This window comes from Nelusetta ayraudi, unplaced genomic scaffold (genome assembly GCF_046127955.1).
Source record: "Nelusetta ayraudi isolate G7.1 ecotype Tasmania unplaced genomic scaffold, CSIRO-AGI_Nayr_v1 ptg000120l, whole genome shotgun sequence".
In the NCBI taxonomy this organism is placed as follows: Eukaryota; Metazoa; Chordata; class Actinopteri; order Tetraodontiformes; family Monacanthidae; genus Nelusetta; species Nelusetta ayraudi.
The window spans coordinates 1,140,902-1,154,436 of NW_027466170.1; the positions used below are offsets into that span (position 1 = coordinate 1,140,902).

General features: G+C 42.8%; 3 protein-coding genes across 4 annotated transcripts; all 3 read right to left on the bottom strand.

The window, feature by feature from the left end:
- Positions 1-1,155: 1,155 nt before the first annotated feature.
- Positions 1,156-5,183, bottom strand: bcap29 (B cell receptor associated protein 29). Its single transcript, XM_076049951.1, has 8 exons — positions 5,046-5,183; positions 4,580-4,684; positions 4,280-4,380; positions 3,865-4,012; positions 3,653-3,788; positions 3,105-3,207; positions 2,891-2,991; positions 1,156-1,749 (listed from the first exon to the last, which is right to left on the bottom strand). The coding sequence occupies exons 2-8, from the start codon at positions 4,669-4,671 to the stop codon at positions 1,714-1,716; spliced, it is 717 nt and encodes a 238-aa protein (XP_075906066.1). The 5' UTR covers positions 4,672-4,684; positions 5,046-5,183; the 3' UTR covers positions 1,156-1,713.
- Positions 5,184-5,714: 531 nt separating this feature from the next.
- dus4l (dihydrouridine synthase 4-like (S. cerevisiae)) lies at positions 5,715-8,495 on the bottom strand. Of its 2 annotated transcripts, none has more exons than XM_076049949.1 (6): positions 8,129-8,495; positions 7,322-7,443; positions 7,083-7,200; positions 6,827-6,949; positions 6,264-6,490; positions 5,715-6,168 (listed from the first exon to the last, which is right to left on the bottom strand). In XM_076049949.1, exons 1-6 carry the CDS (start codon positions 8,218-8,220, stop codon positions 5,903-5,905), a joined length of 948 nt encoding a protein of 315 aa, XP_075906064.1. In that variant the 5' UTR covers positions 8,221-8,495; the 3' UTR covers positions 5,715-5,902. The 2 variants fall into 2 exon arrangements, with proteins under 2 accessions (XP_075906064.1, XP_075906065.1); XM_076049950.1 differs by lacking the exon at positions 8,129-8,495 and adding an exon at positions 7,741-8,057.
- A 1,660-nt stretch (positions 8,496-10,155) lies between these two features.
- On the bottom strand, positions 10,156-13,480 carry rflnb (refilin B). Its single transcript, XM_076049824.1, has 3 exons — positions 12,788-13,480; positions 11,832-11,926; positions 10,156-11,433 (listed from the first exon to the last, which is right to left on the bottom strand). The coding sequence occupies exons 1-3, from the start codon at positions 12,971-12,973 to the stop codon at positions 11,115-11,117; spliced, it is 600 nt and encodes a 199-aa protein (XP_075905939.1). The 5' UTR covers positions 12,974-13,480; the 3' UTR covers positions 10,156-11,114.
- Between the last annotated feature and the right edge of the window lie 55 nt (positions 13,481-13,535).

Genomic DNA, 13,535 nt, shown 5'->3' on the forward strand with positions numbered 1-13,535 from the left:
ATGGTGTATTTTTCCACTCCTGCAGATGCCTTTTAACTTAAAAAAAAAAATGTAATTATATTAATTAAGAGCAACAATAATTAAATTTCATATTTTCAGTTTCCAAAACCTCTCCAGGAAATGTGCATTACTGGTCTTGTATAGTCAATATTACATTATTTACTGTATCGTGCGATTGGTCAGTTTTGTTGTTTTTTTTCCTTGTGTGTTTTTGTGTATATTTTGAATTAACGTGCACTCGTGCCACCATCCACACACGGAGCCATCATGCACTATTAACAGGTTTTCAAGTTCAACTGTCTTATGGTGGTAGAAACCTCCAGCCCAAAATCAAAATGCCCCAAAGTAAAACAACATCCGTGAACTACTGTATTTTCTTTTTTTTAAATAAATGTTTTTGTAACGTAACGCACATCTTCATTTGGTTTAAAATCTCATTGCCAAAGTGGATCTGTCTCGTGTCGGCCACTTTCAGTATGTGGTGACTGCTGTGGAATTCCGGTTGACAGAGACTCAGAGTGGCGAAGAGGAAGGAAGTCATTATCTCACTGATGTAAGATGTTTTCTTCACATCAAAGAATGTAAATAATTTACTTGGATTATTTTTGTAGATTTTCAAAAGATGTATTACTAAAATAAACTTAATTTCCAATCAAATTACATCTCATTATTTATTGACACACAAAGATTATTCTCTGTCTGCACTATGTGTCCTGAAAGGTCATGATGGAATGAGTGAGTCACTCTCAGGTGATGAGTTTGTTTTCACCCCAAGCAGAGGTTTGCCAAAAAATAAAATAAATAACATCTCAGACATATTTAAACCCTTGCGATGTCATCAAGCATGACAATTGAATTCCTTTTTTTTCCTAGATTTATTTCTAACGGTTTGACATCATTTATGACATCATGCACACACCCACTATCACACGTGGTCCGCTGTTTATGTATTTTGTTGCATGGGTGCTGCGCGTACCAGATGTCAGTCCCCCTCTAGCGGCAGTACAGCCAAACTGCAGTTCAATTTGATCCCTGCCTGGGAACAAGTGACTGGACTGAGTCAATTTATCAGGTTACGTTTGTGAAAAAACAAGGTCTTTGAAAAAAGTATAGTAGATAATCTTTAAGATAAAGATAGTCTGTATGCAGCCAACATCATCTTCCAACAGTTTTAATTATGAAAAAAATAAAGAAATTCAGTAACTCATGAACATCTCCTTTGGACATTCATTCATTACCAAAAAACTCCACGCTGAGGCTGCAGAGAGCCGCTGGCAGCTGACAGCGGACACCTAAAGCTATAAAAAACAAAAACCCTGCATATCAAAATACATTCATAGCCAGTGGAATAATTCAGCATGTGACAAATTATGGCCCCCCCGACAGTGAGAACGTGGCAAAAGGAAAAAAAACACACACGTGTATCCTGGTGACATATTTCTAAAAAGCAATACATTTGCTGCACACAGGTGGGTTGAACAAGAAAACTTAAATTGCACCCATCAGAAAAGTGAAAGCCACTAAAAAGCACTTATTTACAGGTGTGACACTCTGGTGCTTGCAGATAGGAAAGGGAATGCCTTCATGGAGATCTGTTTCGCCTGTTTTAGTACATTGAGTCCAAAGAAAAAGCTCCACCTCTTCTCCTCTTCCTCACCGTTTCTGAGCCGGTGTCTCCGGGTTCAAACCATATAAGGGCTTTCTGGCGGCCAGCTAGTCGTCCTTTTTGTTTCCATCATCCTGACGATTCTGAGAGAAAAGAGGGAAATCATCATCATCATCATCATCATCATCATCATCATCATCCACAACTGTGAGAACCTAAAAGTGCTTTGACAATATAAAGTCTTAAACTCTCTTCAAACTGATACCATTGTGGTATTTCATGAAGGTTTTTTCTTTTTTTTTTAGAGTAATCGATTCTGCACGTTTTCCTGTGGTAAACCGGTAGAGCAGCCGTGAATCGATGCAATTTTGGGATTAAATCTAGATGAATCGCTTTTTACGTCTGTCACAGACAGTTACAGCACTGCACAGCGCAGAGCACAGCGCAGTTAAAATAGTTCTTTTTAAAAAATAGACCAGACGCCGAAACGATCGCTGCGCGAGCCGGCCACAGAGGTGCGTGCCGCTTCAAGTCCAGCGTGAACGACACCATCGTTCGGCGGCTATTCGTGGAACGATTCTACAGCCCAACAACAAAGAACACTGGCCACCGCCGGACTCCTGAATTCTGGCGCAGTGGAAGGGGTGCTGTGCTGGAAGTTACAGCACTGCGCAGTTTGCTTCACCCCGATCATGTGGATCAAACTGATATTCCTAAAGAAAAACCTTAGAGTGGAACATGTCGGTGGAATAATACAATAGGGACTGAAAGTGACACACCAATGAGTAGTTGCATTGTGCACTAATTTTGATTGAGTTCAAGGAACCATGACATTATTTTTTTTGAGCATTTGAATCTTTTTCTGTCTTCAGTTTCTCATCACAGCCAAGCTTTTCCACTGTCGTGACTGTTTTATTATGACAGTTAGGCTGGTGTCTGTTTACAGCAACAGCAAGAAGAGTTTACATTTATTCCATTTGTAAGCAATAAGGAAAGGTTCATTTATTTTTCATAAAGTATATTGCACTTGCCTTGTTATTGTTAATTGTGAACCAGTTGTTCACAAAAGACCTTTAAATTTAAATTGAAAAATACAGAATGTTTGGATTTTGGTGAATAATTTTGGGGGGGTCGTTTTGAATCGTAAATATACGGATCGTATCGTATCTTTAATGTATCGAATTGTTGGTAGTGTATCGAGATACGTATCGTATCGGCCACAGACCAGAGATGCACAACCCTAGTGTGTGTGTGTGTGTGTGTGTGTGTGCGCCCCGACGTTACCTGGAGCTCCTGATGCTCATTCAGCAGTCTGTCGTACTCCCTGGTGAGCCCGTCCAATTGCTTCTTCATGATGTCCATCTCTGACTGGGAGCTTTTCAAGGCTGGAGGGGGAAGCCAGGACACGGTCCTTTTATTTTTTAGCGATCCTCGCTCGCCTCTCCGCCGCGGTTATATCATTTTTCCTCGTGTGAAGCCAGAACGAAAGGACACAAACCTTCTTCGGAAGTCTTCAGTTCCTGTTTCGTCTTCTCCGCTTCTCTCCTCAGCAGCTGCATGCCCTCTGCCGATGCCTTATCGCCTGTCCCGTCCATCAGAGTCTGCAGTCCATCAAACAACATGAAGCCATTGTGGATGACAGACAGGTGAGATCTCAAGTTCTCAAGGTTTCACATGAATCAGTGCATTTACTGAAACACCCAAACCAGTCGACCACCTAGAGCAGGAGTCACCAACTTTTTTTTGTCACTGAGAGCTACTTCATGGGTCCTGAGCCGTCTGAAGGGCTACCAGTTCTCTAGATTCTCCTGAAATAACAAACTATCTGAGTTATATATTATTATTAATGATACTTCTCTACGTGAAGACACTGATCAAGCTCATGAGTTCTCAATAATTATCAAAAATGACTTAACAAGGTTGGATGAAACTGAATTTTTCGGATCGGTCTGCTACTCATGAGGTCCTTGAGGGGCTACCTGGTGACCCCTGACCTAGAGCTTCATGGTGAACATGGCTGGCCAGTCTGACCAATGGCAGACCCACCTGTTTCAGCAGCTCATTGTCCTCCATGTACTTCTTGGCAGCCTGGTTGGCGTTATCAGCCTGAGCCTGAAGGCCCGCTGTGGTAGCGGACGCCGACGCCAGCTGGTTTATCAAGGTCACCACTCGCTTCATGACACTGCAGAGCGGTTAGCGGGTTAATAGAAGAATGAAGGGGCCGCAGCCAGAGTGACAAACAAAACAAAAGAACTCACAGCCAGAGGAAGACAGCAAATCCTGAGATGTAGAGGTTCCTCTGAGCTCTGAACAGCTTCATGTGCATGTGATCGTGCATGTTTGGCTGCAGCTTGGCATCTCTACTGAGGTCTTTGCCCGAATATTTCCTCACCTCGCGCACAGCATCTGGAAAACAGGACAATCAGCACAAGTATCATCCTTTCCATTCTGCGCCTCCTTCAGGGTAGGTTGTATTTTCACAGCTGCTGGGTTCTGTTGCAGCATTCCCTCCACGTCCCCCGCTGTTGATGTTCCGTAACGCGCTGATTCACAAATCTCAAAGGGTCAGCGAACAGGTCACAACCCCAAATTAGATTTTTACCCGCAGTGTCTAAACACCCCCACCCCCCGTCTACCAAAGCAGAAAAGTGTGCACCCAAATGTTTCGCTTACCGAGAAAGAGGACGATAAGAATTATGATCATCGTGAGAAAGAACCTGTTCCAGAATCGTGCCACACTGCCCCAGATCCTCCAGTGGAAAATGTTCTGCCATCTGCAAGCACACCATGATGAACACATTACAGACAGGGGCCGCATGCTTTCAGTTCATTAAGGCAGAACATTTAATATCCATCCGTATTAGTGATGGAATTGTACGCACACACACACACACACACACACACACACACACACACACACACACACACACACACACACACACACACACAGAGACAACCGGATCGGCTACTTGCCTCCTGGCTGAAATGAAAGGTAGACAGAGAATAACGAGAACGCCGATCTCCACATAAAGGAACAAGGCCACGGCCGTCCACTGCAACGTCATCTTGGGCGTGCGTCTGTGGAGAAACAGTGACGAGCAAGACAGGTATCTCAGGACAGGAGTCACGCCAAGATTTGCCAAGGTAGCAACTTCCGACTGCAATCTTCTGAACGCGCGCAAAATCCGCTTTGATATCCGGAGAGAAATACTTTTATTTGCAGTTCGTGTTTCAAATATTGACTCCGTTGCGATTTTTTCTTTTTCTTTTTTTTTAATCAGTTAGGCTAACTTAAGTTTTTCGGTTGCTTAAAGAAAACGTGGTCTAAAACGGTCGGGTTTTTATTTTAAATAAAAAGAAACATTCAGAAACGTCTCAGAAGATTTGACGTTAAGCAGTTGCGCTTGAGTCACAGCCCAGACACGCATTCTAAACTTACCAGCTACTCGCCTTGCGATAACTCCGAGAAGTAACGACGAGTTTTCTTCCGCCTTCTTCCTACTTCCGGTCCTAGTCCGCTCATCAAAGAACCCCGTCTTCCGCTGTTTTGTTTTTCAAAATAAAAATAAGATATTTCGCCTAATTATTTAGTCTTTTTCAGTGATGAAATTGTTTTCTTTGATTGTAATAGATGATTGCATGCCACTCCCACCCCCCCCCCCACCCCGCCCTGAGGGTTTAATTTTTGCATTACCAAAACGTTTCTACATTAAAAAAAAAAAAAAAAGAAAAAAAAAAGAAAAATTCATTTCTAAAACTTTTGTTTTACGTTCGAGGCTTAGATTGTAAAACATCCGGTTTGTTATTTGGCGACGTTAAATCCTAATTTTTTACATTTAGAAGTAATGTAATGTTTTTCTCTGGGTATTCGGTAGTGAATTTGTTTAAAAGTGTTCAGACGATCTCCATTATTGCTTGCAATAGTTGATTATACTTGGCAGAAAATGTTTATTTTAAAAATATTAGAATTGACCAAATCTATATGGATGACATTAAATGCGAGTAATAATGAAGCACAATTACACAAACTATTATCTAATACAAACATCACTGAATAACAACACGCAATGTGCCAATGAGACACTCAAATAAAATAAATAATAATTAATTTAGACTCAGAAATACTTTATTTATCCCAGAGGGGCAATTGGGAAAAACATTTCACTTTTTAAAAGTTACCAGTATAATAAGAACAAGAATAAAAAGACAGATATCAACTTTAACATATATTTGCTTGTTGATTTTATATAAAATCATTTTATAAAAAATCAACAAGGAAAATAAAATAAAGTCCATTCATGTTTCCAGGTCACGTGCTGACCCGTATGTGTTTTGGAGGTAGTCTATGACAGCTGCGGTGCTGGACAGAGAATTAAAGACCTTCCTCTCTGGCTGGGAGCTCACCCTCTCCAGCATGTAGATGAGATGATGGTGAAAGCAGGTGAATGGTGTTCCCTGCTCCAAAGAGATATCCACCCAGTCCCATATACACTCCAGAGGTGTTTCTTCATAGCCAGTGAACATGGCAGGATTAGCGAGCAGTCCCCTGGCAGCCATCACTCCTAAACAACAACAACACTATGTGAGCATATTTCAATTAACAACATTTACAGTCTTTTTAAAGTGCTTATAAGGTTTTTGTTTTAAATCAAATTACCATCAACACCAGTAAGCTGGTGGATGGACTCCACATCACGCAGGTACTTTATATCCCCATTGGCAATGACAGGAATGGACACGCTGTCTTTGATTGTTTTAATGGCATCATAATGGACTGGCTGGTGGCGTTCTTCGGATGTACGCCCGTGCACAGTAATCCATGACACACCAGCTGATTCAGCCTTTTGGCACAGGTCCACTGTCCGCTTCAGGTCTTTATGAATTCTGGAAGAGAAGTGAATGAGTTGTGTGTAACAATGTTTGCAGCATTAGGTGATGAGCATTAGGATATTGTAATTCAAGACAAGATCAAGTCAGACTGTGTATGAGTATGAATCACCAAATCGTCAAAAAAAAAAAAAAAAGATTTTGACACAAATAAATAGGCAAAAGCAAAGCTGCATTAGTGTCTTCCTGAAACACTTATTTCACATAGCACACTATGTTGGTTGTTTCTTTATTCCATGTTGTAACTGTCCAACATATTAATAACACTGGGACATCGGCAATGAGCAAACATGAACTGTTTTATTTGGAGAATAATGTAAACTTTTTTTTCACCGTATTTTGATTGACGCTGTGTAATTTGGCTTGTCCACTTGGTTTCTGACATGTCTGACCATGTCTTTCACAAGTTCAGGCTTGTTGATAAGACATGCACCATATCCAGCTGACATAGCCCATCTGAAAAAAAACAGCAAAGGAAAAAAAAATAAGTTGGTAATATGTTGTTTACTCAAAGAAATTGGCAACTTGTGATCTCAATGCCAAAATCCAGGACAACTGGGTAGTTTAGAAAATACAGGGTAACTGTCACCTTTGGGGACAGCCGCAGTTGAGGTCTACTCCATCTGAAAAAGGTGCGACCACACAAGCTGCATCAGCCAGAGTCTGGGCATCATGGGCAGCAAACTGTACAATCAGAGGTCTGTCATCTGAGAAGGAAAATGAAATTCTGGTGATGACACGTCTTTGAGGAAAAAAAGATGACAAATCTGATTGAAATTGTCAAGTATGAAATAAATAGTAATTGTGAAGTGTTATAGAGCTACTCACTCTCATTAGTTGTGAATTCACTGTCCCTGGCTTTGACTGATCTCATGAAGTCACAGGCGACAATCATTGGAGTAAAGCAGATGTCACAGTTGTATTTCCTCACCAAAGATCTGAATGCAAGCCTGTGAGAAGAAAAGGTTGTTAATGACCAGGATGCCAGTGTGTGTGGAGCTGATGATTTGTAATCCTAAAGTGTAGCGTGGTAGAGACTTGACCCAATATGGTTTTCCTTGAGAAAAAAAAAAATCAATACAAATACAGCCAAAAACCATCTCTCGTTACCTTTATTTTGGCTATTACATATGCTTGAACACTGCAGATCTTTTGCCTTGTTTGGCGGGACGTCAATATAACAATTTGATTTAAAACAAATACACACATTGACAATATGTTTTAAAATCTCTGGGCCTCCAACCTACTTTCTAGTGACTTGCAAGTGATCTGAGAGTGGTTCATCAGAAGAGATGGCCAACACCTGAGTTAATGGCGATGCACGTGTATAAATGGAGCTCAGAGCTGACGCTCACTCTCTCCTGCTTGAGACGCTGGTTTGTCTGTGGAGAGCTGTGGGCAGTTCTCGGGTTTTACTTGCATTTTGACTCAGTCACACACTGCTGGCGAGCTGACAAACATAACCGAGGTATACTTCTTTGTTTTAATAAAAAAAAATGTGTTGTCTAGATTAAAGTCATGTATGGTCTCCATCTCTTGTCCCTAGCTGTGAGCCAAGTTGTCACAACAGGAAGACGATGGCATCGTGGAAGAGCTAGAAAAAAATAAAATAAAAATAAAACAAATCCCACTTACTTTGAATATCTGACCATCGGGGCGCATATTTTCAGGACCTTTCCCTTTTCGAACATGTCCATCACGTCGGGGAAACTATTGGAGGTCTTCATTCTTCACTGTGCGACGTTCCCGATGCACTAGTAGCATAACAGGCTAACTGTTGACTACCAGAGTGTTGGTGCTTTTCGCGTTAAGTTTAGTTTTTGCCAAGCATTTCCGTATGATTTGAAACAATATTAAACTGGGTGTGTGTCACACCGCCACGATTACATACACGGTGACACATATAAATACATGAGTAACTCTGAACATTTACATTTACGATCGTTTTTTTAACAAGAAAACAACACTCCAGTCCACCATGCGGTAAAAAATGGGGGCGTGTCAATGACCTCTGAACTCATACGTCATGTTAGCCAAGCTTCATTTTTCTTTTTAAAAAATATACACATCTCAACGATATATGCTAAAGAAAATGTATTATGAAACATACAATCGACGTTACGAAATAGTTAAACGATAAAACGAATCAATTCGGTTGGTCATATTTTTTGATACACAAACTACGTTATGTCGTCATCGTGATGCTACGTTTACGTCTTCAGGAAACATGTGAGTCGTGTAAATAGAAAGACGTCGGCCTCCGTTTATATTTGCTAAAATTTTAAAAGTGAATACTGGACTATCGTCGCTAAAAGATTTTAAATTATGTCCTTCGAACAGTGTTACGTAAGTGCATTTGAAGTTACAGTACGAACCAATCAAGACGAAAATACACACATATTGATACATTACTTATAATTCAACAGACACTATTTTGAAATATTTCCCCGCATACTTAACGAGTGCGGTATGATTGCAACACGAAATCTCTCTTTTCTAAATCGTGTTCACGCTTTAAATTATTCGGATCCGACTGTGGTTAACGCAATAATCCAGAGGGAGGCGCCATTCAATTCTTAGAGAATCTTCAGCCTTCTCCTAGTTGACCTCTTCTCCCAGGAAATGTAAAATACTGCTTTACCCACTAGCTTGTGACCGACAAAACAAACAAACATGAGCTTAAACATAAGTATGCTTCATTTACACTTTTTAAAAAGCTTGCTCTCTTATGATGCGTCCCTGGTTTTACACGATGTGCTGTTGAGCGTTTACCTGGTCGCCACATGTTGATGAGTTTGTCAATAAAAATGTAGGTTTCAATTATCTGAAGCACAATACTTTGCAAAAGAATTTCACCCTCAAGAAGGAAAATAACGTCATACTGATCTTGATACTCTGAATAAACACAACTCTTACTTTCATGAAAAGCTTTATTTAAAATTGGCACCTAAAATGCAACTAGTGACCAAAAGAAGCTTCAACAGAAACATAGTAAAGATGACATCACATAAATATTCTTTACTGTGACCCGTTAGTCAACAGATTTACGTTACAGAACCTAAAACTCCAACAGAATAAATATGATCTCAATCCACGTTAGGTCGGAGAAAATGATAGCAGTGGAATGTGGCTTGTCACTAGTAAGCCTGTGAGTGATATCAAAAATAGTTAAGTTAAAAAAAAAAAAGTGTACACAAATTCCCTTTCATCTGCAAGATTTACATAATACATTATGACCTGCAGCCATAAAGTGTGTCTGGGGAGAGGGCTCGAGGAAAGAGGAAATGCCAAGCTTGTGCTAGATTGTATAGAAATAAAACACACCCAAATTCCTATGAAGAAACAACACACGTGCATCATTCTCACCACAACCTCAGTGTACAGTGCAGATAAGGCAGCGATTAGCGCGCATCCAAATTCCTGCATGTTTAATTGCCTCGAATCTCCTTCACACATACAGCTCTAAAGGCTCTTCGCGACCAGAGCACAGACTTTAAAATCCAAGCAGGCCACCTTGTTTAGATTTAAAAGCCAATTGCTCTGCATACTTAGACCAAGTCAAGCAACACAAAGGAGAGGAGAAACTGTGCTGAGGGCAAATAGTTCCTCTCCCTTTCCATTTGTTCTAAAAACAAATTAAAATACTTTTTTTCTTTGAAAAAAAAAAAAAAAAAAAGATCTGCTATGACCAGATGGCTAAAAACCAGAAAGCTGCAGAGATACTTATCAAATACAAGCATCAAGTCCTTCTACGGCCACTTCATAAGCTATCAGGTATAAAAACATAAACAGACAGAGAAATTTAGGATGTTACACACCGTCTTAAAAAAGGGATAAGTAATTTCCGACTCAACACAATGCTGAGGAACACAACATCCCGACAACCATTCAGGACTTTCACAGAGGGAAAGAATTCCACAACACAATGGAGGTTTATGGCGGCAGTTGAGTCAAACACAAAGGCGGCGACAGAAGGAAACATGCCTCCATGCTGCTCGGTGTGGTACCACCCAAGTGTCCAGGTCAGACTCGGCAGTCCACTTTTACATGAAACAGCGACATCAACACTGGGATTTATGCCAAAATATCTGCTGTAACATTCAAGGCGGGAGCGCGTTCATGTCAGCCTTCATCTGGGAGCTACCAGTGGCAGCTAAACTATATGCCACAGGCTAACATGAACGAGGCAGCAACATTTTGAGGCAAAATGACCTGCCAGTGTTTGTTTTCTGATGATGATTTTGAGCACTGACTACTCTAGGACTTCATTACGCTCATATTGGGTAGAAATCTTTCCCTCCTTGAAACTCAGGAACGGTTCCAAGGATTAGAAAATGTCACCAAAGCCTCCTCAACATGGTGTAAAGTACAAACGGGGTGGAATTTCCATTTTAGGGCGAACTATCCCTTTTCATGTCTGAACTCCGAGGGTCTGTCTCATCAAGAGCAAGAACAAGCACACTTCCTGTACACAGCTTGGGAAAAGGCAGCTAAAACAAATGCGGGCCTCGCACGCATAAAAATGAAACACAGCAGGTCGATGGCGGCCCGCCTCGGGAAACTACAGTATCGGGAGGTCACGTGACTCCCCGCCAGGCGCACACATGGCGCCGTCTCACTCTCACTGAGGTAGCTCTCTCCGGCCGACGGCCTCCAGCTCCACGCTGGAGAGGAAGCGGCGGGCTAGCCGGTGGCTGTCGTAGCTCAGCTCCGTGGTGAAGACGGCGCTGGTCTTCTTGGGGTAGATGATGGTGGTGCTCTTGAAGTTCTGCGGCCGGTGGCGAGGCTGGAAGTCCAGCTGTGTCTTGTAGTGGCGCCATGTGCTGTGGGGCACGGCCACCACGGTCTGCCGACAGTGCTGGAGGGCCAGGCGGGTCGGCTGCAGGGCCACGGCCTGGATGAAGTGGCGGTCGGAGTCATAGTGCACGGATGAGGTGTACCTGAAAAACAACCCAACAACAAATAGTTGCTTTCTATTAAAATTTGGCAAGAGGACGCACAAGAAGTTTTTCTTCGATATTAAAGATCTTTTTCTGTACTTTTCAAAATAAAATAATGCCATGGCCTACTTTTTTTTCCCCCCCAATCGGTTGCTGTTATAATACTGTTATTTCTTCCAATCTATTCTCTTCAGTGGCAGCTAGGAGGCCAGCTGGCCGGTCACTTTACAGAGACGATTTGTTATGAAATCTTAAAATTGATAGGATACACTTTTTTTTTTATTGGATTTGCATGTTTTCTAAACCAAAAACCTCTACAATTCAGCTGCTATGCAAGGTTCATTTCTCCACACATATCCTCAGGACCCACACAGAAGTCACATCCTGGGCCAACCCACCTGATTTCCTTTGGCGGCAGCGGATCAAGTGAAATGCCTTCCCCAAAAGATAATGGATGTAACTGCTGCAGAGGTCCCGCGGCTACAAATGGAACCTGCATCAAAAGGAGTTCGCCCAGCAAACTGTGAATATAGAGCTTGCACAGTAGACACAGTAGAGTGAAAAATGCGAGATCAGCAGTGGCGGCTGAGATGGTGGTGTGGAGGGTTGGTGGGTGGAAGGGGGGGAGGGGGGCAATCTGGTCAAAATGACACAGAGCTTGTACAGTTCAATTCGGCCCCGCAGACATGTCTGCAGAACAATAATGCGCGACGTGACAGGCAGACAGCAGCAGCTCCAAAAGGCATTTTTTCCTGTCTGGACTGATCGTTTCCAAAAACCATTTGCAAACACTTTCATGTACTGTAAACCGAGTGGAGCTTCCATGCGTGGAATACTAAGTTCCTAGGAGTATGCCAAGGCTTCCATATTAAATTACAACTAATGGACTCGGCTCGCGCTCTAAATCAGAGACGTTTAACTGCAATTTCTGCTCGTCTATGTTTGTCTACGGGGACTTCACACGTTGCTTGAAAAATCCCCATATCATGCAGAATTGATAGATCCCCCCCCCCCCATCCATTACCAGCCAGCTGTGCATCTACTCCATCAACAAGGCTCCACTTCTTTTGCAAGCCTTACTTTATAGAAAGCAATTCTGAAACACGCAGTTCTTGAAATCTGCAACTTTGTGATGTCACAAAGGGCACAGCACATCATCCTGCTTTGTTTTCCGTCCAAGCCTGTGGAAGATCCAGCATATTTTTGTTTTTTGCAGGAAGCCTGCAAACAGAGGGCTAAATATGTCGTTACCAAGATAACTCCAGTGATTGATGGGGATAGTTCCTCGTGCAGGGCTGCCTCAGTGGAGCAGTTAGAAGAAGTTAGACGGGACCTTTAAAGCGGAGCCACCTACCCGTGCCTCGTCCTCGGACCCCTGGCCGCCGGCTTTCTCCGTCGTCCCCGGCAGCAGCCACGCACTGGGGCTCGGGCTCGGAGGCAAGCCGGAGTCCGGGCTGTCAAGTCCTCTGTCGGCGCCGCAGCTCATCACATCCAGCGGGTCTCCTTCGCAAACATTAGGTAAGCTGAGGCTCCCGACCATCTCCGGTCTCCAAATAAGAGAAGAAGGAGGAGAAGAAGTGGGAGAAGTTGCAACGCTGGCGGCGCGCGAGCACGCAAATTGCGAAAGGCGGGCGCTCTGCAGAATCGCACTTCCTGTGTCGAGTGAGTGAGTGAGTGAGTGAGTAAAGTGAGTCCTCGTCTGGGTTGTTTGGATGCAACAGAAAGAGCGGAGGGAGAGGGGAGGGAGAGACAGAGCTCCCGGTGATTTACTGTTCACCTCTTTTCCCAACAGGATGCACGACGGGCCGCTGGGAAAACCATCAAAGCAGCCACACCATTAAATCAGCTTTTAAAAAAACAGCGCGCACAAAAAAAAAAGAGAAGTGTTTTTGCTTTGGTCGGGTTTAAAGTTCCGAGCCAGTTCTCCAGGATGGAGGAGACTTGTCAAAGTGATTTCGAGGCGAAATGTGGAGCATTGAGTCCTGTTGCTGCCCGCGGCTCCTCTACAAACTTCCTCTCCCTCTGAGGGCCCCTCCGGTCCGCTCGACAAACATGGAGAAAGGAAACGCCCTTTTTTGAAGCGTGTCAAGCCCCCTGATTGG

Bases quoted from the DNA above. Each gene is read 5' to 3' on its own strand.
- rflnb (XM_076049824.1), bottom strand. From the start codon at position 12,973: ATGGTCGGGAGCCTCAGCTTACCTAATGTTTGCGAAGGAGACCCGCTG. The intron at 11,927-12,787 runs GTAGGTGGCTCC...CTTTTGATGCAG, and splicing joins GGTCCGAGGACGAGGCACGG to GTTCCATTTGTAGCCGCGGG. The intron at 11,434-11,831 runs GTGGGTTGGCCC...GTTGTTTTTCAG, and splicing joins CTGCCGCCAAAGGAAATCAG to GTACACCTCATCCGTGCACT.
- bcap29 (XM_076049951.1), bottom strand. From the start codon at position 4,671: ATGACGTTGCAGTGGACGGCCGTGGCCTTGTTCCTTTATGTGGAGATC. The intron at 3,208-3,652 runs GTGGGTCTGCCA...GATGGACTGCAG, and splicing joins ACAATGAGCTGCTGAAACAG to ACTCTGATGGACGGGACAGG. The intron at 1,750-2,890 runs GTAACGTCGGGG...CTTTTCTCTCAG, and splicing joins ATGAGCATCAGGAGCTCCAG to AATCGTCAGGATGATGGAAA.
- dus4l (XM_076049949.1), bottom strand. From the start codon at position 8,220: ATGAAGACCTCCAATAGTTTCCCCGACGTGATGGACATGTTCGAAAAG. The intron at 7,201-7,321 runs GTGAGTAGCTCT...TTTCCTTCTCAG, and splicing joins TGAATTCACAACTAATGAGA to ATGACAGACCTCTGATTGTA. The intron at 6,491-6,826 runs GTGAAAAAAAAG...CTTCTCTTCCAG, and splicing joins ACAGCGTCAATCAAAATACG to AATTCATAAAGACCTGAAGC.